The 24,628-nt window shown below is 37.6% G+C and overlaps 2 protein-coding genes and 1 pseudogene across 2 annotated transcripts in view; 2 read left to right on the top strand and 1 right to left on the bottom strand.

Moving 5' to 3' along the window:
- The window catches only part of Cidec (cell death inducing DFFA like effector c), a 554,473-nt gene that overhangs the window by 415,318 nt on the left and 114,527 nt on the right, over positions 1-24,628 (top strand). The window lies entirely within an intron of this gene.
- Fancd2 (FA complementation group D2) overlaps positions 1-24,628 on the bottom strand; it is a 59,067-nt gene that overhangs the window by 21,038 nt on the left and 13,401 nt on the right. Inside the window, exons 10-28 of the mRNA XM_027931924.2 lie at positions 23,821-23,908; positions 23,211-23,315; positions 22,728-22,825; positions 22,241-22,349; positions 21,648-21,677; positions 20,419-20,562; positions 17,043-17,177; positions 15,950-16,081; positions 13,117-13,224; positions 10,170-10,279; positions 8,136-8,193; positions 7,034-7,153; positions 6,567-6,640; positions 6,119-6,265; positions 5,344-5,444; positions 4,793-4,908; positions 2,788-2,896; positions 702-812; positions 330-442 (exon numbers count right to left, since the gene is read on the bottom strand). Of these exons, the coding sequence (XP_027787725.1) occupies positions 330-442; positions 702-812; positions 2,788-2,896; positions 4,793-4,908; positions 5,344-5,444; positions 6,119-6,265; positions 6,567-6,640; positions 7,034-7,153; positions 8,136-8,193; positions 10,170-10,279; positions 13,117-13,224; positions 15,950-16,081; positions 17,043-17,177; positions 20,419-20,562; positions 21,648-21,677; positions 22,241-22,349; positions 22,728-22,825; positions 23,211-23,315; positions 23,821-23,908 (2,008 nt within the window). The remainder of the gene's footprint in view (positions 1-329; positions 443-701; positions 813-2,787; positions 2,897-4,792; positions 4,909-5,343; positions 5,445-6,118; positions 6,266-6,566; positions 6,641-7,033; positions 7,154-8,135; positions 8,194-10,169; positions 10,280-13,116; positions 13,225-15,949; positions 16,082-17,042; positions 17,178-20,418; positions 20,563-21,647; positions 21,678-22,240; positions 22,350-22,727; positions 22,826-23,210; positions 23,316-23,820; positions 23,909-24,628) is intronic.
- Positions 18,206-19,680, top strand: LOC114089929 (dnaJ homolog subfamily A member 1 pseudogene; annotated as a pseudogene).

The following is a 24,628-nucleotide window of genomic DNA, read 5'->3' as shown; positions in this document are numbered from 1 at the left end:
ATTTCAAGTTATCTCAATTCATTGAGAAATTGATAATCTGGGGTCAGAATGAGAAGGAGCTTAAGAAATATAATTTTAAAAGACTGACAACTTGATAATTGCTATGAGAGAGAATTCAAGTACCACTGGGGTACAGAACAAGGGAAGTAAAACATGCAAGAAAATAATTAGGGAAAATAACTAAGTATGTGGGAGGCAAGAGGATTTAGGAGTATAATTTGAATTTTGTTATTCAGAGAGTCCTCCAAGGGCTGGCAGAATAAAGCTGGCTCTCTAAAGATCTTACTGGGCTGCTGCACACCTTTGTCACACACCCACCACTCCAATACCTTCTCTAGCTGGCTTCTACCAGTTGGCACAGCATCACATTCTGAATTATCCTCTTTTGAAAGTGTGTCAGGGGAGGGTGCTTTGCTGCCATCTGCTTTTCGTTTCCTTCCTCCTTGTGTTTCAAAGAGAAAAAGAAACTCAAGAATCAAAACACATGCTTTGCCAAATATTTCTGCTCTCAAGAAATAACTTTTGAACACTACCTACAGGTAAAAGAAGTTAATTTTATGACCAAATTATAGTACATTTATAAGCCTACTAACAAAGAGGTTTAATTACATCATCTTTCCAATTACTGATGCCTCAATATATAACCTCTTGGGTTAATTCAACATGGCTCAGATAGCGGTAAGACAAAAGAATATACTCACCTATCTTTCCTGTTTTTCTGTTTTTTGCTGAAGCAGCAGAATTGCTATGAGGTATTACATCTAAAGTTTCCAAGTCAAAGTTTGCAAGAGGAGGAACATAGTCCGGGGTGACTGAAATAGAGCAGGCAGAAGCCCAATGTATACCAACCATATATCACCATCAGACATGGGATGCAACCACCCACTTGGCTAAAAACCAATTTCTAAAATTACCAATTATAGCAGTGAATTTTTGTAAGACACATTTAAGTCAACTGATATTGTTTTCATAAGCAAATGGCCAGAGAACTTACAGGAAAATTATATTACCATGATTGATAATGATCAATTAACATAAAACCATTCTAAATGATGATATAAAATAACCAAACAGATAAGGACTAAAAATAAACAGACTAACATTTAAAACCTAACAATATTAATAACATTTGATCACACAGCAGTTTGCTTTATACCCATTTATTTTAGATGAAATTTAAGGGAGGCTTCATATTTTCTTCAGAGAAATCAAGCTAGAACTTCCAACCAGTTTATTTAATAATCAAAAGGTATGAAGAGGTCTTTATGTATACATAAATTTATTTATTGTGTGTGTGTGGGAGGGGTACTGATGAGGATTAAACCCAGGAATGTTCTGCTAATAACTCCTAGTCCTTTTTATTTGAGATAGGGGCTCATTAAGTTGCCCAGGCTACCCTGAGCCTATGAAGTAGCTGAGTTTACAGTCATGCTATCACACCCGGCAAGGTCTTAATCCTTACTCCTGGTTCATGACTATGTTTTTTTTTTGTTTGTTTGTTTTGTTTTTTTGAGAGAGAGAGAGAATTTTTTAATATTTATTTTTTAGTTTTCGGCGGACACAACATCTTTGTATGCGGTGCTGAGGATCGAACCTGGGCCGCATGCATGCCAGGCGCGTGCACTGCTGTTTGAGCCACATCCCCAGCCCTCATGACTATGTTTAAGAAGGCAAAAGGTCACTGGAAGTTTAACATCCAAAACAGCAAAGTAGCTTGGTACAGTGGTACATGTCTATCTATACTCCCAGCTACTCAGATGCTGACGCTGAAGGATCACAAGTTTGAGGCCAGCCTAGGCAGCTTAGCAAGACTAACATAATAACATAAATTAAAACTTTAAAAAGAGCTGGGGCCAGGCTGGGGCTATGGCTCAGAGGTAGAGCGCTCACCTGCCGTGCGTGAGGCACTGGGTTCCATCCTTAGCACCACATAAAAATAAAATGAAGATATTGTATCCACCTATAACTAAAAATAAATATTTTTTTAAAAAAAGAGAGAGAGCTGGGGCATAACTCAGTAGCAGAGTGTCCCTGGGTTTAATTCCAAGCACTGCAAAAATAAATAAATAAATAAATAGGCTTCTTGTTGTTTTTTTTTTTTTTTAATTTTGTTTAGTAGTAGATAGACAAAATACCTTTGTTTTATTTATTTACTTTTATGTGGTGCTAAGGATCAAATCCAGAGCCTCACATGTGTTAGGCAGGCGTCCTACCACTGAGCTACAACCCCGGCCCTGGCTTCTTACTCTTGAGAAAGCCCACACTTAGCACTCCTTACTTTCTTAAGTAATTTTCTCCTTATGCTTATAAATAAATAAATAAATTTTAAAGTAGCAAAGTAACTTTAAAATAGCCCAACCAATGTTTTATATAAAATAGTTTTTTGGGCACTACTATAGATTAAACCCAGGGCCTTGCACATGCTAGGCACATAATTTTTTATATTTTATTTCCTTTTATATTTTATTTCCTTAAGCAATAGGATCTCTCAGAGAAAAACAGAAGTACTCATCAAAAATTTTGTTCAGGGCTGGGGCTATAGCTCAGTGGTAGAGCACCTGCCTCACACGTGTGAGGCACTGGCTTTGATCCTCAGCCCCACATAAAAATAAATAAAGATATTGTATCCAACTACAACTAAAAAATAAAAATAAAAATTTGTTGAGCACACATCCTTCTTGATCTAGAGGTATAGGAAACTGCTGTCACTGAGCCAGGCTCAATAGCTTAGTTCCTTATTTCCTTGCCACTGACCTTACTAGGGCTACCAATATAGGACTTCCTTACCTGCTAAGTACTTTTCCAGAATTTCCTGCAGTTCTACAATGTTCTTTAATCGAGAGAGCACCTTCCCCTTCATCTCAGGTGATGTCTGTCTGCAGAAGGCATTTACAACCTGCAAAGTGCAAACTACATTTTCATCCTTTGAACTTTTTAGATTTCAATCTTATTTGCATTATTTCCCAGATCTGAAAGATGTCACTAAGCAGCATATCTGTGAATTTAGTCTGTGCTACAGTTTGGATCATGAATATCCCCAAAAGGCTAATGTGGTAGTCAGTCACAGTGGCTCATGACTGTAATACCAGCGAATTGGGAGGTTGAGGCAGGAGAATCACAAGTTGGAAACCAGCCTGGGCAGCTTGGCAAGATCCTAAATAAAAAATGGGTCTGGGTCTGGGGATGTGGCTCAAGCGGTAGCGCGCTCGTCTGGCATGCGTGCGGCCGGCCCGGGTTCGATCCTCAGCACCACGTACAAACAAAGATGTTGTGTCCGACGAAAAACTAAAAATAAATAAATAAATTCTCTCTCTCTCTCTCTCTCTCCCTCCCTCCCTCTCCTCTCTCTTTAAAAAAAAAAAAAAAATGGGTCTGTAGGGTTGGGGTTGTGGCTCAGCATTAGAGCACTTGTCTAGCGTGTGCGAGGCACTGGGTTTGATCCTGAGCACCACATAAAAATAAATAAATGTCAAACTGCAACTTAAAAAAAAAAAAAAAAGTTTCTTTAAAGAAAAAAATAGGCCTGCAGATTTGACTCAGTGGTAAAGTGCTTCCCTAGTATATGCAAGGCCCTAGGTTCAATCCTCAGCACTACAAAAAAAAAAAAAAAAAAGAAAGGGGAAAAAAATAGCTCACATCTCCCCAAGTATGGTGCTATTGGGAGGGGTAGAGCCTTTTAGAGGTGGGGCCTCAGGGAAGGTTCTGTGGACATCAGAGGGTGTGCCTTTGAAGGGACTTATGGGACCCCCCGTTTCTTCATCTTTTGATTCCTAGCTATGGGGGGTCCACCACATGCTCCTCATCATAATGTGCTGCACTATCACATGCTCAAAGCAGTGCTGCAACTGAATGGACTGGAATCTCAAAAACTATGAATTAAAATAAACCTTTTCTCAAAGTTAATCTTCTCAAGTATTTTGTTAATAGTGATGGAAAGCTGATTAACAAAGTCAATAATGTAACTATTCTCAACAAAGTGGTACAGAGGAAAACATATCCCTAGGCTAAAACACAAGAAAGATGACTTTTAATCCTAGTTCTACTTTATACTACTTTATAAAAAAAAAGGAGAATAGCTGGAGAACACAAATTCTAGTGATACAAGTCTTACTCTGCTACTTACTAGCTGTGACCTTGGCTCAATCTAACTTTTCTGAGATTTTATTTCTTCAACCATAAAATACAAATATAGTTGTTGTATGAATTAAATAACATAAAGAAATCATCTCAGCACTTAAACATTTTAATGACTTTGCACTCTGTACATGAAACCCTATGTGTAAAACGAGGTCAAACACCTCTCCTGCCCATATCAAAATAAAACTGTGACAATCAAATTTAAGTTCATTCAAGCGCACAAACATTCTCTGAAATAAAATGCAAGGGAAAGTCAGTGAGAGAGTAGTAAAGATGTTGCCACTGCTGTCAAACACAAACATGTTCTGAAGGAAGGGAAACTACCAGCACTCATCTCATTTATTCCAAACAACAGCACATGCCTATGCTAGAATAAGCATCATTTCCACAGTGGAGATGCGAAGAGTTCATTCTCAGCAGAGGAGGCTGGGAGGAGGCAAAGCTGAGCTACATGAGCAAAGTACTTTGATTTAGTGAGTTGAAGAAGTACACAGAATTGGAGAGTAGTGAGATGTGGGATGTAATCGCTAGAGAGGCACACAGGCATTAGTGCTTGGTGGAGACTTTTCAGGGAGTCTTATGAGAGCCAAGAAAACAGTTTTGTTTTGAAAAAAACAATGGACAATAGGTGAAATATCCTAGCAACTCTGCTCACCTCTCGGAACCAGTTGAGGGTAAGAAATATGAGTGAACACATGAAGGAACGCTCCTTGAGAGACATGGACTCCAGCTTCTCTCCAGGCTCCAAGTCAGTAAGGAATATAGGACAATCTGAGGGAGAAGAAAAAATATTTCCAACACCTTTAGCTTAAACCAAAAAAATCTGGTTGTGCCCCTGGATTACTAACTTTTCACCTTATTTCATATTTGAGGGTCAAGCTTTGATTCACCTCAAAAAATACTTGCATACTAGTTTCAAAAAAATACTTGGATATTACACAGCAAACAACAAATATAATTAGGAAGTTTCTATAAGAATTATGGACAGAAACACTAGGAAGTAATATGAAACTACAACAACAATTGATCTATTAACATATGGGATTCCATTCAGACTATTTTGTCTCTGGAATCCCATCATTATTGCTATACCACTCTATGAAGTTAGAAAATTGCTTTCCACATACACCATGTACTGGTATGGTCCTTGTCTATGTATACCAAAAGGTCACAAAGAAGAAAGGATCTGAGAGCTTTCTCCTATACCTAAGAGACCATCAATCTCCTCCAGGTTTCCATTATGTTGTCTTGCCACACAAAGTCTCAATAACCGGAAATGGGGAGCCAGGCACAACGGAGACACCAATCTGGGAAAGAAAAACCCACTGCTAGAACACACTCTATTGTCACAGTTATGTTAGTCCAAGCCTATTAGGAGCTCAAGTTTATAATTAAAAAGTTTGCCCACAATAAATGTCTACTTTCTTGCCATTTTTCCCAATGGCAAGAATGCTCAGCAAACAATCACCTAAATTATAGGAAGGTGGGGAGTATGTGGAATGAACGTGAAGCAGAACTGAGATCAAGGAAGGTGTGACAGAGACAGAGGTAGCCAAGATATTCATGAGAGGAAAGAAAGAAATAATGAATAGAGAAAATAGCCTCACTGGAACGTCTGTTGGCTCTCAGACAGGCAACACAAATCTCAACTCTAGGATCCAAGAAAAAAACAAAAACTCTGTTCCAGTCTCTCTATTCCCTCCAAATACCATCTCTTTTGGAATAAAGTCTTTTTTTTTTTAATATTTTATTTTTTAGTTATAGATGGACATAATAACTGTTATTTATTTTTATGTGGTGCTGAGGATCGAACCTGGTAGCTCATAAGTGTTATAAATGCTCCACCACTGAGCTAAAAATCCCAGCCCCTTGGAATCAAGTTGTTTGACTCAAGCTTTCCTCAGATGGAAAAAACTATGGGCATTTCCTATAAACATTCAAAATATCAACAGAGGTTATAGAAAAGAAAACTTGTACTGACTTTTTGCCTGGTTCCTGTGAAGTCATTTGACTTCCCTCTTTTTCAAATTCCTGAGAAAATAGCAGTGGCAGGAGGTTGATGACGATCCCATCACGAGTATCATATTCTTCCAGACCATAGAGAGCTTTCACAGGAAACGGAAAGTCACTGTGAAGAGAACCCAGAAGCTGATGCTCAAGCTCAGGATTAAGTAAGGTTATAAGAGAAACCACTAGAACAAGCCAATTTCAAACAAAAGTATTATGGAGAAAAGTTAGAAATGGGGAATAGAACAAGTGGGCAATCTTAGCAATTCTGGAGTTGGGGGTGCAGGACTGTTGGGGGCTTGGAGGAAAGAAGCAGAAGGAGTGGACAGATTTGGCTGAGGTCAAGGGTATTCTGAAGTTTGCAACAGTTACTGATTGAACTGAGGCAACTTCTTTACCACTACTACCAAACCAATTCTTACCCTTCTGGAACAACACAGAAATCCACCACAAAGGCATCTTGGAAATCATTAAAGACAGTTGGTCCAATCCATTCCTTCAGGAAACAAAAAAGAAACAGTAGTTCAGGATGTACTTGTGATAGAGATGTACTTGCCCTAGACAAATGATTGTTAACCTTTCTAAGCCTCAGTTCCTCATTTCTAAAAAGGAGAAAGTAGGAAAGACAGAATGCATAGAAAGTGCTTAGCCGAGTACTTGGCATAGAATAGGGCTCTCTATCAACACCTCCATCAATTCTCCTCCTCCTCCTCTTCGTAACTATTATCATGAGAAGGAGGCATCAGAGGAGAGCCCTGAAACAGGGAAGGGTAGAACAGCCTTTCCATTAAAATGTGGGAGAACTCACAGAATAATCTATTTTCACACTATAACAGACAGAATTTGAGGCGCTCATGCTTTACTGATTTAAGAAAAGCCACAGCCTTACCAAGGTTTCTGGAGTTAGTTTCCCTTCTTGGATTAGGTTGGCAAACTCATCATAATAAAGTGCAGAGGCCCGAGGAGACTGCTCACTACAGGAATGAACCAACTGCAACAAGGAGGTCACCTGGAGTGGTGGAAGAGAATGAATGCTTCACCCCTCCCTAAGCTCCATTTACTCCATTCAATATCAAGCTCCTTCCAACATTAATGGCAAAGCTCTACCTCTCACTTGAGGTTTTCCTGAGCCTCCTGACTAGTCTGTCTCTATCTAGTCACATGCTTTCTCCAATACATAAGACATATGCAGTCTCATTAATTTTTTCTAAAGCAAAAGCTACAATTATTTCAATTCTATGCTAAGAAAACTTAAGGATTATCTCTGCTTAAAAAGTAAAATAAAAATATCTGTCTGATATTCACATCCCTATGTTTTCTATCTCTGAACTAGCTTATTTTTTTATATACCTTTTTATTTATTTATTTTTATGTGGTGTTGAGGATTGAACCCAATTCCTCACATGGGCTAGGCAAGTCTCTACCACTGAACTATAACCATGGCTCCCTCTGAATTAGATTTAAGTACACTTATTATCCCCTATACTCCAACCAACCTGCAACTCTTTTTCATTTTTGGCTATGCTGGGGATGGAACCCAGGGCCTTGTACACACCAGGTAAATGATCTAACACGGAACCACCCTGCTACTCTTTAAACATGGCTCATTGTTCTTGGTAAGAATTTATAGTTTAGGGGCTGGGGTTATGGCTCTGTAGTAGAGTGCTCGTCTAACATATGAAAGGCCCTGGGTTCAATCCTCAGCACCACATAAAAATAAATAAATTAATTAATTAATAAAGGCATTGTGTCCAACTACAACTAAAAAAATTTTTTTAAAAATTTATAGTTTAATTGGAGAGATTAAACAGATATATAAATAGGGTCTATATCAATAGATTCTAAGTGTGCCGATAATGGTAAACATCATAAGAGGTATGAGTTCAGGAAATCAAATTATTAAAAACAAGTACTCTTTCTAGTGAACTGACAGTAATGAGAAACAATTCATATTACTCATAAATATATTTGACTATACTGCACAAACTCACCTGTGTACACTGCTCATTGTTCAGGTCATCTCTCCTTTGGGTCAAAGCAGATATAATTCTAGAAACAAGAATTTTAGTTTCATTTTGTAAAATTTTATTTATTTACAAGTTTAAGAACCCTGCCTTCCCTGAGGCAGAAGATAAAAGTTTATGAAGGCACGGAGGAGTATTATATTGTCCACAAAAATGTGGATTAGAGCAAAGGACAGCTATCTAATATATATTTTTATGATTTTTGTTTTGTTTTGGCTTGGGATGTGGAAGGCAGTCTCACTATGTTGCCCAGATTGGTCTTAAACTTCTGGGCTTACGTAATTCTCCTGTCTCTGTTCCCCAAGTGCTAAGATCTTGGTAGGCGCCAACACACCCAGCTCATACATTTTTTTTTAAGGGCACAGAAAATTAGTAAAAATAATACAAATAAGGGCAAGTACTTTTTTTTTCTCTTTAGATTGGATCTACCTATGTTGACTCAGGCTGGCCTCTTGAACCCCTGGCCTGAAGTGATCCTCCTGTCTCAGCCTCCTGGGTAGCTGGAACTATGATGTGAACCACCATGCCTGCTGAAGGCAAACACTTTTTAAGTGTACACTATGTGCTGGACACTGCTCTAACCACTTAATACATTCAGTAACTATGAACTAAATATTATTATTGTCCTCATTTCACAGATGTGAGGTAACTTGCCCAAGATCATTCAGCTAGTACACAAAGAAGCCAGGATTTGACTCCAGGCAAGTAGTGTGGCTTCAGTGAATAAATTCTTAACCAATACACAATGAGGCCTCTTCAGATTATTAATGTTGATTCTAAGGATGTATCCTGGGATCTTGGGAATTTCTGATAAATAATTCCAAAAAGCATGAATTAAACTAATGTCAGTTTGAAATGGCAACACCGTTATCAAACCCCAAATCCAACATGACTTTAGATGTTACAATCCGGGAGCAAAAAGGGAGGAAATCTACAAGGAAGACCTTATTCATACCAAACATGAAGTTTTAGACAGAATTAACACAGCAATGTAGACCTGCACTATTCACTGCCTACGTGAGGAGCAGATACAGAAAAAAAATACATTGCAGGAAGATCAAATTTCTCCTTTTTTTTTAAATGAAAGACTTCTAGAACTGTATCTCTGGGCAATTTCTAGGTGGTTTTTTTTTTTTGAAGATGGGTAACATGACTTTATTTATTTATGTGGTGCTAAGAATCAAAGACAATGTTTCACCCATGCTAGGCAAGAACCCTACCACTGAACTACAGTCCCAATTCCTAGTGTTTAACCAACAAAATATAATGACTTTGATCACAATTCTGTAAATATTATATATGGTATACATAGTCAAGATTAGAAGGGAAGACAGAAAAGTAGCAAAAGACATTAGTTAACTTCTCTTATGACCCCCAGTACTGGGGCATGAAACCGGGGCACCATACCACTAAGCTATTTCTGCAGCCCTTTTAATTAATTAATTTTTAGTTGTTGATGGACCTTTATTTTATTCATTTATTTATATGCGATGCTGAGAAGCAAACCCAGTGCCTCACATAAGTAATCGCTCTACCACTGAGCCACATCCCCAGTCCACTTTAATTTTTTTTGTTGTTTGTTTTTGGTACTGGAAATTGAACTCAGGAGCACTCAACCACTGAGGACATCCTCAACCCTATTTTTGTATTTTTATTTAGAAATAGGGTCTCACTGAGTTACTAAACACCTCACTATTGCTGAGGTTGGCTTTGAACTCATGATCCTCCTGACTCAGCCTCCCAAGCCACTGGGATTACAGGTGTGTGCCATCATGCCTGGCCCTCCCTTTAATCTTTTGAGACAGGATCTCACTAAGTTGCCCAGGCTAGCCTTGTCTTTCTTCAGCCTCCAAGAAGCTAGAATTACAGGTGTACAACACTGCACCTGGTTTCTATCAGCTTTAATGTCTACTGTTAAAGCACAAAGTAACATTTTATTTTCTAAGGCAGCAACTTGATTGATGGATCTTGAGACACACAAGTCAGAATCTTCACGCATACCTGTCTGTCGCCATGACACCAGCCATGGTGATAGCACCAATAATACCAATAAGTTTATACTTAAATATGGTGCTAGAGAGCTGCTTCCGTACCACCAGATGCATGTCATCCTGCAATGAGAGAAAGATGGAGAAAGATGAAGATGCTGGAATGGCACAGCAAAAGAATCTATGGATGCTGAGCTTAAAAGAAAACTAGAGTAGGAAGGGTTCTGTCATTTACTATGTGATCTTCAGCAAATTGTTTCATCTCTCTGAGTCTCAAATTTTTCCTCTATAAAATGGAAAAGATTGCTTTAAGGATTAGAGACAAATTATAAAAAATTTCTAGAACACTGCCTGGCACATGATAGACATTCAATAACAAACTGTTATTATCATCATGGTGGATGTTCTATACGGTTATGTCCCTGTTCCTGGCTTCCTCAAAATATTATAAATCACCAAATGACCCAGCAATTCTATTCCTAAGTATACATCCAAAAAATAGAAACTAAAACAAATGTATACCAATGTTCATAATAGCATTATTCAAATAGCCAGAGGTAGAAACCACCCAAGTGTCCATCAATAAATGAAATAAACTGTGGTATATATATAAAATTGATTATACAGCTATAATAAACAGTTAATTCTGGGGGCTGGTGTTGTGGCTCAGTGATAGAGTGCTTGCCTAGCTCATGCGAGCCCTAGGTTCGATCCTCAGAACCACACAAAAATAAATAAATAAAATAAAGGTATTGTGTCCAACAACAACCAAAACATAAATATTAAAAAAAAAAAGAGTGAGTCTTGACATATCCTACAACATAGACAAACCTTTAAGACATTATACCAAGTGAAATAAGCCAGACACATAAAGACAAATATTGTATGATTCCACTTATATGAGGTATCTGGAATAGACAAATCCATAGACAGTGGTTTAGAGATTAGTAGGTGCTGAGAGCAGGGAAATATAAAATTATTGGCTAAAGAGTAAAAGATTTCTATTTGGGATGATGAGAAACTCCTAAAATCAGAGGAAATGTTTGCTCTTTGTTTTTATGCACATAAATGGTTACACTGTAGCCTTTTCATACATAAATATAACACATTTTGATCATTTCCATCCCCATTAGCCCCCTTCCCCTCCCTTTCTATCTTCTCTAATCAGACTCCCTTCTACTTTCATGATCTTTTTAAAATTTTCCCCTATATTCCACATGAGAAAAAACATTCAATACTTGTCTTTCTGAGCCAGGTAATGTTCTAGAAATTTTTAATAATTTGTCTCCAATCCTTAAAGCAATCTTTTCCATTTTAGAGGAAAAATTTGAAACTCAGAGAGATGAAACAATTTGCTGAAGATCACACAGTAAATGATAGAACCCTTCCTGGTCTAGTTTTTTTTTTTTTTTTTTTTTTTTTTTTTTTTTTTTAACCCAGCACCCATAGATTCTTTTGCTGTGCCATTCCAGCATCTTCTCCTTTCTCTGGCTTATTTGCCCTATCATGATGATCTCATGCCACTGAATTATTCACCTAAAAACTGTTAAAATGGTAAATTTTATGTTAAGTATATTTTACTAATTTAAAAATAATGAAGGCAACCAACAATAAAATTAAATAAATAAAAATAATGAAGGGGTTTGGCAGTAGAGTGCTTGCCTAACACATGTGAGGCCCTGGGTTCAATCCTCAGCACCATATAAAAATAAATAAAATAAAGATATTGTGTCTAACTACAACTAAAAAATAAATATATATAAAATAGAATCAATACCTTATAAAAAATAAAAATAATGAAGTAGTTTTACATCATTGATAATGAAGCAATCTCCAATACAGTCTTCTAAATGCAAAAAGCAAAGACATAGAATAAGAGGAGGGAGGGGAAGACCACAGATAAACACAAATTTGTAAATGCTCAGAATTCTCAGAAAGATATAAATAGGGATACTGTCATTAGAAAGACAATTCAGATGCCTAGAATACTGGGAGAGAGGGAGTTATTTTTTACTATATATCTTCTATACATTTTGGGTTTTTTTTAAAATTTTTTTTGTAGTTGTAAATGCACAGAATTTATTTTAATTTTTATGTGGTGCTAAGGATCAAACCCAGTGCCTCACACATGCTAGGCAAGTGCTTTGTCACTGAGCTACAGCCCCAGCCGCCTTCTATACATCTTGAATTTTGTATCACATGTATATATTATCTTGCCAAAATATTTTTTTAATTAAGAAGCACTGGTTGTTCAAACTATAGTCCAATACAGATTACCACCACAAGGTGGCACTAAAGATACAAAATCACTAGGAGTTATAATTCCAACCTAACTGCTCTTAATTTATTTATATAGAGAGGGGGGAGAAGGGAGAGGGGGGGAGGGGGAGAGGGAGAGAGAGAGAGAGAGAGTTTTTTTTTTTAAGAAGAAAAAAATCTCTAAAACACTCAAAATAGAATCTGAATAGCTTTTTTCTTTTCTTTTTTTTTTTTTTTTTTTTGGTACTAGGGATTGAACTCAGGGGCACTCGACCACTAAGCCACATCCCCAACCCTATTTTGTATTTTATTTAGAGACAGGGTCTCACTGAGTTGCTTAGCGCCTCGCCACTGCTGAGGCTGGCTTTGAACTCATGATCCTCCTGTCTCAGCCTCCTGAGCCACTGGAATTACAGACATGCACCACCATGCCCGGCCTAAACAGCTTTTCTTTCTTGATTTTACCAACCCATCTTTACTCCAAAAGACCAAGTTTCTCCAAGACATAAGATCCAATCTACCAAGCACCTCAGTGCCTGGCAAACAGTAGGCACTTAATGCTAATGGTAAGAAAAGAATGAAAAATTCGGGACTGTCACTATGTATTCTCTTTTACATCACTACTGCACAGTTTAGAGTGATTTGCCTAGCAAAATTTTAGTAAAGAAGTAAAGATTCTTTCTTAACACACAAACTCTTACCTGAATGTGGCTGCTAGCATCGTGTTTGCTAAATGCCAACATGCTAAGAATATAGAAGAGTTTTCGTATTTGCTGAGGGGACATATTATCCAGATAATCTAAAATGCCCTGTGATGGGAGTAAAATAACAGTGAGTTTACTGGCTAACATTTTTTTCTCTTTAAATCAGAAACTTAAAATCCTTATAAGAAACATAAACATATAGCACAACAGCTATTCACCAAAAGCTTAACTTGTGAACACTATGCTCAGAACCTGAAGATTTCATATTCTGAACGTAAGCTGAAAGGGCTTATGAAGCTTTGTAAGCCCATCTTATTATCAGAGACTAGGAAGCACCACCAGGAAAGATAAAGTCTCCATACTCTTGAGTCTGGCATATTTGCCCTTATCACGTTGGCCTCTTTGTCTTCCTAGTACACCTCTGACTTCACTGTATTCTTTATTTCCACTCTTTTTTTTCTCAGTGAAAACAATATTCCACCAAAAGTTGTCTCTAATCCTACTCCTTATGATGTCATCCCTTTCCAGCTTCTACTCCATGAATTATTTATCCTGTCTCTGCAGATCTGGAGGAGGTCACCAGGAAACTGTACTTTTTGACCTTGGGCAACACCTCAGTTTTCTCTTATAAAGGGATAACAGAAGGCCTTTCAAAGGTGGCCTGAGGATGATGTAGTACTAGCTTTATAAATTTTCAACAATTAAAGAATGTTTTCCATTTATTCCTTTCTATTGAATCCTTCTTTTGGTCCACAAGTTATCTCAAACCTCGTCACCTAAATATATCTCCCTTGTTTCTCTCTCAAGCTACTCTCTCCCCCCCTTAAGTTTTCTCAAATGTTGACTCCATACCCCCAAGTTATTGCTCCTTATTCAAGTAACACTCTTCTGACAAAGGTTACCAGAGATAGCTTAACTGCCCAAGAAAATGGCTTCTTGTCGACCTTCATTCTCTATACCATCCAATACTACAGAAAATCCATGAGTCTTGAAGCTCCCTTTCATCTGGGCTTTTTTTTTAAAATATTTATTTTTTAGTTTTAGGTGGACGCATATCTTTATTTTACACTTATGTGGTGCTGAGGATCAAACCCAGTGGCTCGTTCATGCTAGGTGAGCACTCTACCACTGAGCCACAACCTTAGCCCCTCAACTGAGCTTTTACTACCTGACATCCTGCTAGTTTATATTATTCACCTTCTTGTTTTCTCATTCTCCTTGCATGGACATTTGCTCTAGTCTACCACTTTAATGTTCTCAAAATTTCTGCATTCTCCTGGGCTTCCGCCTCAAAAACTGTCTCACTTTAACTCACACCTGTATGGTTATCGATATATGCACATTCAAACTAAACCTTCCTCCACACATGTCCCCTAGGCTCCAAACCAGAATTTCCAACTCTCCATAATCAAGTACATATAGAGATACCAAACTGAATTCATTATCCTTTCTGCAGAAGATGCACTCTCTTCCGGCTCTTCTCAGCTCAGGAAATGGACAGCCAATCAGATAGTTTTCTAAGATACAAAATTTGGACCTAGTTCTCTGTTCCTCATTTGTTAAATATTCCTGATAATCATATGGATGGTAACACTAACTTGTCTTAAAAGCAAATCATTCCCTCTCTTTTCTTATTCTCACTCCTTTGGACCATTTCAGTGGTCTCCAATCCAACCACAATATGTGATTAGGTCAACTTCTTATAAAAATCTTTATTAGCAAGCCAGGAATGGTGGTGGACAGCTATAATCAAAGCTACTCATGAGGCTAAGAAGGATCTCAAGTTCAAAGCCAGCCAGGTCAATTTAGTGAGACTCTGCCTCAAAATAAAATAAAAGTGCTGAGAATGTAGCTCAGTGGTAAAGTGCTCACCTAGCATGTGTGAGACTCGAGTTCAATCCCCAATACTTAAAAAAAAAAAAAAAAAAAAGTCAGTACTGGCTCCCTATTGTTTATAAAATCAAACTGAAACTCCTTAGCATGATTTGTTTGCTTGATTCTTACAGTACAGGGCTCGAATCCAGGGGTGCTCTACTACTGTACATCCCCAGCCCTTTTTGATTCAGGGTCTCACTAAATTGCCCAGGCTGCCTTTGAACTTACAACCCTCCTGTCTCAGTCTCCCAAGCAAGTGGGATTACAGGAATGCACCACCACATCCAGTTTTAGCATGGTTTTGATACCCTCTATACCTGGCCCTGTCCTATGTCCTACCAGTCTCAATTCCTAACACTTCCTGCCATACCCTACTCTATATCCATGCTTTTCCACTTATCATCACTCAGGCACACATGGACTTAGGCACTACTTTGCTTCTGCTCACACTGTTCTCTTCCAGAACTCACTCCTTCCTTCCTTCCTCTTGGAGTCTTTCCTTTCCTTAAAAAAAAAAAAAAAAACCACCTCACTCAAATGGTAGCCCCGTTTTGAAGGCTTTTCCAGCTTTGCAGACCAAATTTAATTATTCCTTCTCTGTTATACCTATAGCAATTTCTCTTCATTACAGACTTCATCATTTCTATTTCAGTGACTTGCTTATGTGTCTTAATCTCTATCATCAAGGGCAAAGATCTTTACATCCAGAGCACCCAGAACAGTGTGGCACATAGTTAAGTATTAAGAAGTTTTACTGAATGAATATGTAAGTAATGAGTAATTTTTTCGTATTATTGGCCCATCAATGTACTTCCTTCCACCCTTCCCACCCATTGTAATGCTCAGAATCTAAAGAATACAAAATAAGTGACTACTAACAGACATTAGATTACTCTCAAACACATTCAACAAAGAAAAATTATTCAATACATACAACAAAAGAGCCAAGACATACCTTCACAAAGACAGCATTCAGTCTCATAGCAGATGGGTTCAATCTTATCAACTCAAGGAGGACATCCAATGCAGTATCAACTTCCGTTTCATTCCCACTGCAGACATGGGTCACTAGGGCACCAACTGCTTCCTGTACAACGCAGAGAGGGAGTCAATAGGACAGTGTGGGAAAAAAAAAATACGGCACAGTCTATCAAAAGGGGTTCATGCCCAAGAACTTTCCAGTTTCTCCTTTGTTAAAATCACAACTCACCTGGTCTTATTATTTATTATCTAATTTTCATTGTCATTGGCTTCAGACAATGGAACTTCACTACCATCCCATCTTAACCTATTTCCCACAATTTATCAGTGAACACTATCTCAGCCCTCCTGATTTTGATCCTTGGTGTATCTTTCTTTCTCTTTCCCATATGAGTTGAATTTTACTCTTAAAGTTAAGGTTGGACATCATCTGTTGAAATTTCTTGAAAAGATGGCACTCAAGGAGGTAAAAGTTTTATAGATTTTCTTTTTTGGAGAAGAGGAGGGTACCAGGGATTGAAACCAGGGGCACTCAACTACTGAGCCACATCCCCAGCCCTTTTTTGTATTTTAGAGACAGCATCTTGGTGAGTTGCTTAGCTTTCATAATCACTCTCCACAAGTATAGCCCTCCCTCTGGATATGCACTATTAAATTTTGTGTCTCGGGTTCATGGGGACAGTGTTAGAACTTAAATATTTCTCATTTATTTTTTACTATACTTATTTTTAAGGGACAACTCTAGGATCAAATGGAGTTTATTATTTAAAGCTAAGTTTGTCATCCCTGTACTGGGAAAGCTACCTAAAAACCCAACCCATTCAGCCATGTCTATCTGAAGTAGAATGAATTTGGACTTTAATTTTAGACCCAAAGAATTCTGAAGCTCACAAGATACCCCACATCAGACTCCTCATTTTAAGACGGGGAACAGAACTGACCTTTCCTAAAGTCCAGTTCTTTCTTAATGCTTTCCAACTGAAGAAATAAACATTACATCACATGCAATTCACTCAGAATTCTTTCATTCTCTTACCTCCTTAACCAAAATAAATATTTCAACATACCTGCTGGCAGTAAGTGTCAAAAAACTTAAATGAGTATTTGTATAGGAGACTGCCAAACAAAATTATATTTTGATCTTGAGAGTGGAACAAACTCTGAGCCAGTAATAGAATGGATGGACAAATATCCTTCAGAACCTGAAAAAGCAAAGAATAAACAGAAAACAAACTATGGGAAAAACTATTAGAAATAATTAGTTATTATTTAATAATTAATAAAATAATTATTAGAAATAATGGTTATTTCTAAGAGTTGCTATTAACCACTAGTATCTCTTAAGAAAATATCCCTTTTGGTTGGGCATGGCAGCACACACCTACAGTTCTAGTGACTTGGGAAGAGGATTCCAAGTTCAAGGCTAGCCTGGGAAATTTAGTGAGACCCTTTGTCAAAAAAAAAGAAAAGAAAAGGCTAGGGATAACTTATAACTCAGTGGTAGACTGCTTGTTTTACATGTGTGAGGTCCTAGATTTGATCCCCAGTACTCGACAAAATACATAACATAATAATACAAACATTAAACCCATTTTCTATATAAAATCTTAAGACGCAACTACATATTTTTATTAATTCCTAAGCCAAACCCTTCTAATATTTAGCTAGCAAAACACTACTCCCAGCTTCTGAAATTCCAGTTTGAATGGTTCACATTTTGATAAGAATCATCACCTGCGGTTCTCAATGTCAAATGTTCAAACACTAATGGATCAACAGATCCATATTTACATCTCTACTAGCATTCTTCTGGTTCCTATTTTTTTCAAGGTTTTTACAAACATCTTTGGACAAGATTTTGTAAGGCCAATTTACAAAGCTGCAAGTTGCAGAGAACCAGACAAGTAAAATGACAAATGCAAAATTAAGATTAAAAAGTCTCTGGGGCTGAGGTTGTAGTTCAGTGATAGAGCACTTGTCTGGCATGTATGAGGCACTAGGTTCGATTCTCAGCACCACATATGAACAAATAAATAAGTAAAGGTCGATAACTGAAAAATATTTTTAAAAAAAGATTCAAAAGTCTCAATAATGAGATGACAGGCAGCTGTAGAAGACTTTTATCTTAGATTAAAAATCAACTTATAGGGCAGAATCAAAAGACCTGAATTAAAACAATTCCTATAAAAGAACTGAATTTAAGTCAGTTAAAATTAGTTTTAGGGAACTTTCCAGAACGCTCGGTGAGAGGCGGAGGAGCGGCGGCTGCCCGGGCTGCACACAGTTACGCGCTCCTTCCCACTCCCTCACAACGGCCCCAGCCCGCTCACCGGCTGTAGAAAATGGTGAAAGAAACCACTTACTATGATGTTTGGGGGGTCAAACCCAATGCCACCCAGGAAGAATTAAAAAAGGCCTACAGAAAACTGGCCTTGAAGTACCACCCTGATAAGAATCCAAATGAAGGAGAAAAGTTTAAACAGATTTCTCAAGCTTATGAAGTTCTCTCTGATGCCAAGAAAAGGGAATTATATGACAAAGGAGAAGAACAGGCAATTAAGGAGGGTGGAGCAGGTGGTGGTTTTGGCTCCCCCATGGACATCTTTGATATGTTTTTTGGAGGAGGAGGAAGGATGCAGAGAGAAAGGAGAGGTAAAAACGTTGTGCACCAGCTCTCAGTAACATTAGAAGACTTATATAATGGTGCAACAAGAAAACTGGCTCTGCAAAAGAATGTGATTTGTGACAAATGTGAAGGCCGAGGTGGTAAGAAAGGAGCAGGAGAGTGCTGTCCCAACTGCCGAGGTACTGGAATGCAAATAAGAATTCATCAGATAGGACCTGGAATGGTTCAGCAAATTCAGTCTGTGTGCATGGAGTGCCAGGGCCATGGGGAACGGATCAGTCCTAAAGATAGATGTAAAAGCTGCAATGGAAGGAAGATAGTTCGAGAGAAGAAGATTCTGGAAGTTCATATTGACAAAGGCATGAAAGATGGACAAAAGATAACATTCCATGGTGAAGGAGACCAAGAGCCAGGACTGGAACCAGGAGATATTATCATTGTGTTAGATCAGAAGGACCATGCTGTTTTTACTCGACGAGGAGAAGACCTTTTCATGTGTATGGACATACAGCTGGTGGAAGCATTATGTGGCTTCCAGAAGCCAATATCTACTCTTGATAATCGAACCATAGTCATCACCTCTCATCCAGGTCAGATTGTCAAGCATGGAGATATAAAGTGTGTGCTAAATGAAGGTATGCCAATTTATCGTAGACCATATGAAAAGGGTCACCTAATCATCAAGTTTAAGGTAAACTTTCCTGAAAATGGCTTTCTGTCTCCTGAAAAACTCTCTTTGCTGGAAAAACTCCTACCTGAGAGGAAGGAAGTGGAAGAGACTGATGAGATGGATCAGGTAGAACTGGTGGACTTTGATCCAAATCAGGAAAGACGGCGCCATTATAATGGAGAAGCATATGAGGATGATGAACATCATCCCAGAGGTGGTGTTCAGTGTCAAACCTCTTAATGGGGCCAGTGAATAACACTCACTGCAGGCATTTCATATGCAGTAGTGAATGAGTGAAGGACTATAATCATAATATGCTCACTACTTGCTATTGTTTTTGTTTTAATATTCAATTATAGTAGTGTTTTAAAAGTTAAATGAAGAATAAACGCAAATATAAAAGCTCTGACTTTGCCCTGTATGTATGATGACTTCAGTGTGCAAGAAGTTGTTTGATACCTGTAAAAACTACTTTTAAAAAAGTTCCCCTAGCATCTGTTAGGCCATACCTTGTAATTGATTTCAGCTGTGTATGTGGACAAACAGACTGAAATACTAGGTATATGTGTTGATTTCAGTGTATGACCCTTCATTGTTAAGCTATAAAATTAAAACTCTGTATTTAACTTGCAATCAGAAAAAGAAAACTTAATTTGTAGAGAAAAAAAAAAAATTAGTTTTAATTTCATGAAAATCAATCTTAAAAAAAAAAAACCCTTAGATTTGTTTACTAAGACGATAATGTCTCAATCAAGGTAATAATCCTATTTTGTGGGCTGGGATGTGGCTCAAGTGGTAGCGCGTTCGCCTGGCATGCATGCGGCCCGGGTTCAATCCTCAGCATCACATACAAAGATGTTGTGTCCACCGAAAACTAAAAATAAATATTAAAAAAAATAAATAAAAAAGAATCCTATTTTGTTGGATTTTTCCCCTAAGTACTGGGGATTGAACCCAGGGCCTTGTGAATGCTAGGCAAGCATTCTACCACTGAGCTATGCCCTCAGACCTCTCACATGTTTTGAAATGTTGGAACTCCTTCTGAAAAATAAACACTCAGCAAAGATATTAGGAATTCTACACTGGATAGGAACAGTTACCTCTCTATATATGTCAGACTAATATTGCCTAACTTTCTGACACTTACCACATAATGAATACAGAAAGTACTCTCGAGCAAGTCTTCTTGAATAGAGCCAGATCGGATCTTGTTTTTTACCACCCTCTCAATGTTCTTCTTTGCCTGAGTATTAGTGCTATAAATGATGAAAATCATTGCCAGGTCGAAACTCTATTGATAAGTACGCAACAGATGAAAATAGTTAGTAAATCAGTACATTTACTACAATAAAAGAGTAGCTCTCAACATTTTCCCATTAAAACTCAGAATAAATATATTTACTTTTTCAACATACTCCCATGGGAGTGCCTCAATTTTCACAAAAGCCAGAAATATTTTTCAAAGAAATAAAGTGCCATGATTATTAACCACTGTCTTAAAAACACATCAGAACATAAGTGAAAGTGATATTATCAAAGAAGTAATTTTGAACATCTTCACATTTATCAAAAGATTAAATCACTTGCCAATTCCAGAATATATTTTCATCATTAAAAAAACTGTTTTGTGGGCTGGGGTTGTGGCTCAATGGTAGAGTGCTTGCCAAGCATGAGCGAGGCATTGGGTTCAATCCTTAGTACCACATAAAAATAAGTAAATAAAATAAAGGTATTGTGTCCACCTACAACTAAAAAACTATTTTTAAAAAAATATTATTTTCAGTCTTTTATTCCATATCAGAAAAGCTTTTAAGATAGTCTTTCAACAACAACTGAATAGTCTAACAAAAATCCCACAGAACAAAACAGATTCCAACTAAAAAAAAAAAAAAAAAAAAAGCTTTAGGGAGATCAAATCAGTACATAAGAAACTCAATCATCTGGCTTCTAGAAATAAGAGAAAGACCAGTACCAGATCTTGACAGTGGGAAGACTTTGATCTACTCAGGACTACATGGATAAAGTAAAGTAAAACACAAAATGCCATCATCTCGACAATTCCACCAGGTAGGAGAAAGAAAGGGTTATCAGACAAAGCAGGGATAGGACTGACCCAAGTAGAGATGTCACTTTCTTTGACTACAACTTATGTTTGAAATGTCCAGATTTCTCTTTCTGGATACTATAGGCTTATTTTGCTGCAAAAATTAACCAGTAGGAGCAGACCATCTGGCAAGTTTCCCAGTAGCAATTATTTATTGGAGGAGCTAGAGAAGACACAGAAGGAACAACTGAAGGGAGAGAGAAAACAGAACAAGCTAGCTGAAGTCACTACTTAGACTATAATACTTAAAATTCGTAGGACAAAAGCATTACCTTGTGCTCAGACTCAATGTTTTCAATTGCCTGGGGAAAAAGAGGGTCACAAAAACATTATGACACATCAGTGGAACATTTCTTCATGCCTTATTCAGCATGCCCTGTTCTCTGACTTGACAGCCAATCTGCCAATCATCTATCATTTTTATCTCAGTTTTTATTTCTAAGTTTTTTTTGCGGGGGACAGGAACAGGACTGAACTCAGGGGCACTCAGCCACTGAGTGTACTTTATTTAGAAATAGGGTCTTGCTGAGGCTAGCTTTGAATTCATGTTCCTCCTGCGCACTGGGATTATAGGCGTGCGTCAACATGCTCAGTTATTTCTACTTATCTTTTTTTTTTTTTATTTTTATTATTAGTTGTTCAAAACATTATATAGTTCTTAACATATCATATTTCATACATTTGATTCAAGTGCAGAACACAACAGACATTAGTATGGCAATATGTAAAACAGTGGATGTGTAACTGATGTGATTCTGCAATCTGTATACGGGTAAAAATGGGAGTTCATTTCTACTTCTTACTTACATTATCCATCACTGATTAACACCCCTTTCCTCCATGATGTTCCAAAGATCTCACTCACCTTAATCCAGGCTTCTGAAATGATTTTCTCATACCTAACAGTCAACTTTAAGATATCAAAGAGAAGCATAACACAGTTTGGACTGTCATCTTCTTGGTATTCTGAAGAACTACAAGTAGAAGAGGGGAAAAAAATTGTTTCTTCTACTGACCAAAGAAGAACATCTCAGTACCTGTTTCCTAGCCAGGTACCTGGGAGCAAGTCATAATCGCATATGTAAAAAACTTGCAGTCCAGATGGAAGTGATCTGAATGGCGTTTCTCTCTCTCTCTCTCTCTTTCTCTCTCTCTCTCTCTCACACACACACACACACATACACACGACGTGAGAAACTAAATGGTACTGTACGTGAATGTAATATTACTACCATTATTTGTAAATTTTAAGTATTAAGTTCCAACAGTCCTGACTTTCAGAAAAAACAGATGTCAGAAAACTTTTCTTTTACTGCTAGAAAAAGGATGGCAACTGTCAAAAGCTCTATTACCTTGCTCCTGTAATTTTCAACTTGATTTGGGAAGCCTGAAACATTGATGGCAAAATAAAATGCTGCAGATCCAACCTCTCCCGAAGCTCAGAAATTACCTGAAGAAAGTAAAATTAGCCATGTTGTTGTGGTCATAGTGGATAGAGACAGCCCATTCTCTCAATAGAATTATAACAACCCCTTAAAGACTGAAGAAAGTTTAAATGCTGGACAAGGCAACATTGAAATAGTTGATGAGAATGGTTAATGCAGGTATAGTATGTCACACCCAAATTCCAGAATTCTTTGAGGTACACAGAAATTCCTGTAAGGGCTTATACATAATAATCAATCATAGTATCATTCTTTTCCCTGAATGCTATGTGGATTAATCAGTATTTATCATTTAGTTTGGGGCCAGAGAAGAGCAATATGGACCTATTAATTTAAATAAATTTATCCTGATGTACCTTTATCTACGTTGGGTGGGAAAGAGTATTATACCTCAAGTGCATTGGTGGCTGTTATGGAATGAAGAATGAACTTGATTATCACAGGTAAGTCAACCAAAGCGACTGAGGACAGCTTACCCATCACCAACTGGCGGACCTAAAATTAGAAAGCACAAAAACCTTAACTATTTCCATGTCTCTACCTCAACCCCAAACTGACTTCTTAGGTAAAATCAGAAACATAACTCTCAGTTTTCCCATCCACAACTTGAGGGAAAAAAAACGCCTTCTTTTGCTATCCTCCAAATTACAAGTTTTCAATTGTTAATGCAAAAACTTCCTCACAAACAGCTGGCAAGTGTATTGTCTTACATTTTGAAGCCCGAATTCACAATTGGCTCTAAGAAAGCATAAAAATGTGTTATCCCACCAGGCACAGAGATGCATGCCTGCAATCCCAGAAGTTCAGGAGGCTGAGACATAAAGTTTTAACTTTAGAGCATCTGAAACTCACTGAAGAGAAAAAAAGATCAAATGTCATTCAGTACAGTTTCAAAGGGCAATTTTCTTTACATAATTTCTTCCAAGGTAATGCCTAACTGACAATGGTTCCAAGAGGTCAGAAAGCTGGCCCTGTTTCTGGAGAGCACAGTCTTTCCTACCTTAGATAGGAAGGTTGAGTCAAGTCGGAGACTGGAAAGGACATCCAGGATTGGGACGGTAAGGGGAGTATTCTCCATTAATAGGTCACTGTGAATGTTGGAAAAAGAAAGTTGTATAAAGGTTTCAAGAGAACTAGGCAGATTAAACACTTGAGAAAAATGACTCATCAGATTATGGGAAGACAGGATACACAGTTGTCCCTTGGTATCTGACCTTGGATTTCAGGACCCCACTCCTCATGGATACCAAATTGAATACATGCTCAAGTCCCCTACATAAAATGGCATAGCATTTGGATATGCCCTATACAGTTCCCTATAAACAGTAAATCATCTCTGAATCATTTATAACACTTAAAACTAGGTAAATGCTATGTAAATAGTTTTTCTGCTATATTTTTTAGTCAATGAACCTTTATTTATTTATATGCAACGCTGAGAAATAAACCCGGTAACTCACACATGCCAGGCAAGTGTTCTACCATTGAGCCACAACCCCAGCCCCTCTTCTACTATATTGCTTAGGGAAAAATGACAAGGAAAAAGTCTGCACATGTTAATACAGATGCAGCATTTATTCTGAATAGTTTTGATCTATAGTTGATTGAATCAGAGGATGTGCATACAGAGGGCCAGTTGTACTCAGTTCCAATTAAAATACTGATGTTATATTTCACTAGAAGCTGTCTTCATTATAAAAAAAAAATACATGCTCATTGCTCATTATAAAAATTCAAGTAAATAAATTAAGAAACAAGAAGCCCTCCTTCACCACACCAACTACCCAGAGGTCACTATTGAGTTTGGC

Source organism: Marmota flaviventris, chromosome 20, assembly GCF_047511675.1.
Source record: "Marmota flaviventris isolate mMarFla1 chromosome 20, mMarFla1.hap1, whole genome shotgun sequence".
In the NCBI taxonomy this organism is placed as follows: domain Eukaryota; kingdom Metazoa; phylum Chordata; class Mammalia; order Rodentia; family Sciuridae; genus Marmota; species Marmota flaviventris.
The sequence above is the reverse complement of the archived record's forward strand: the minus strand, read 5'-3'. Positions and strand labels throughout refer to the sequence as shown.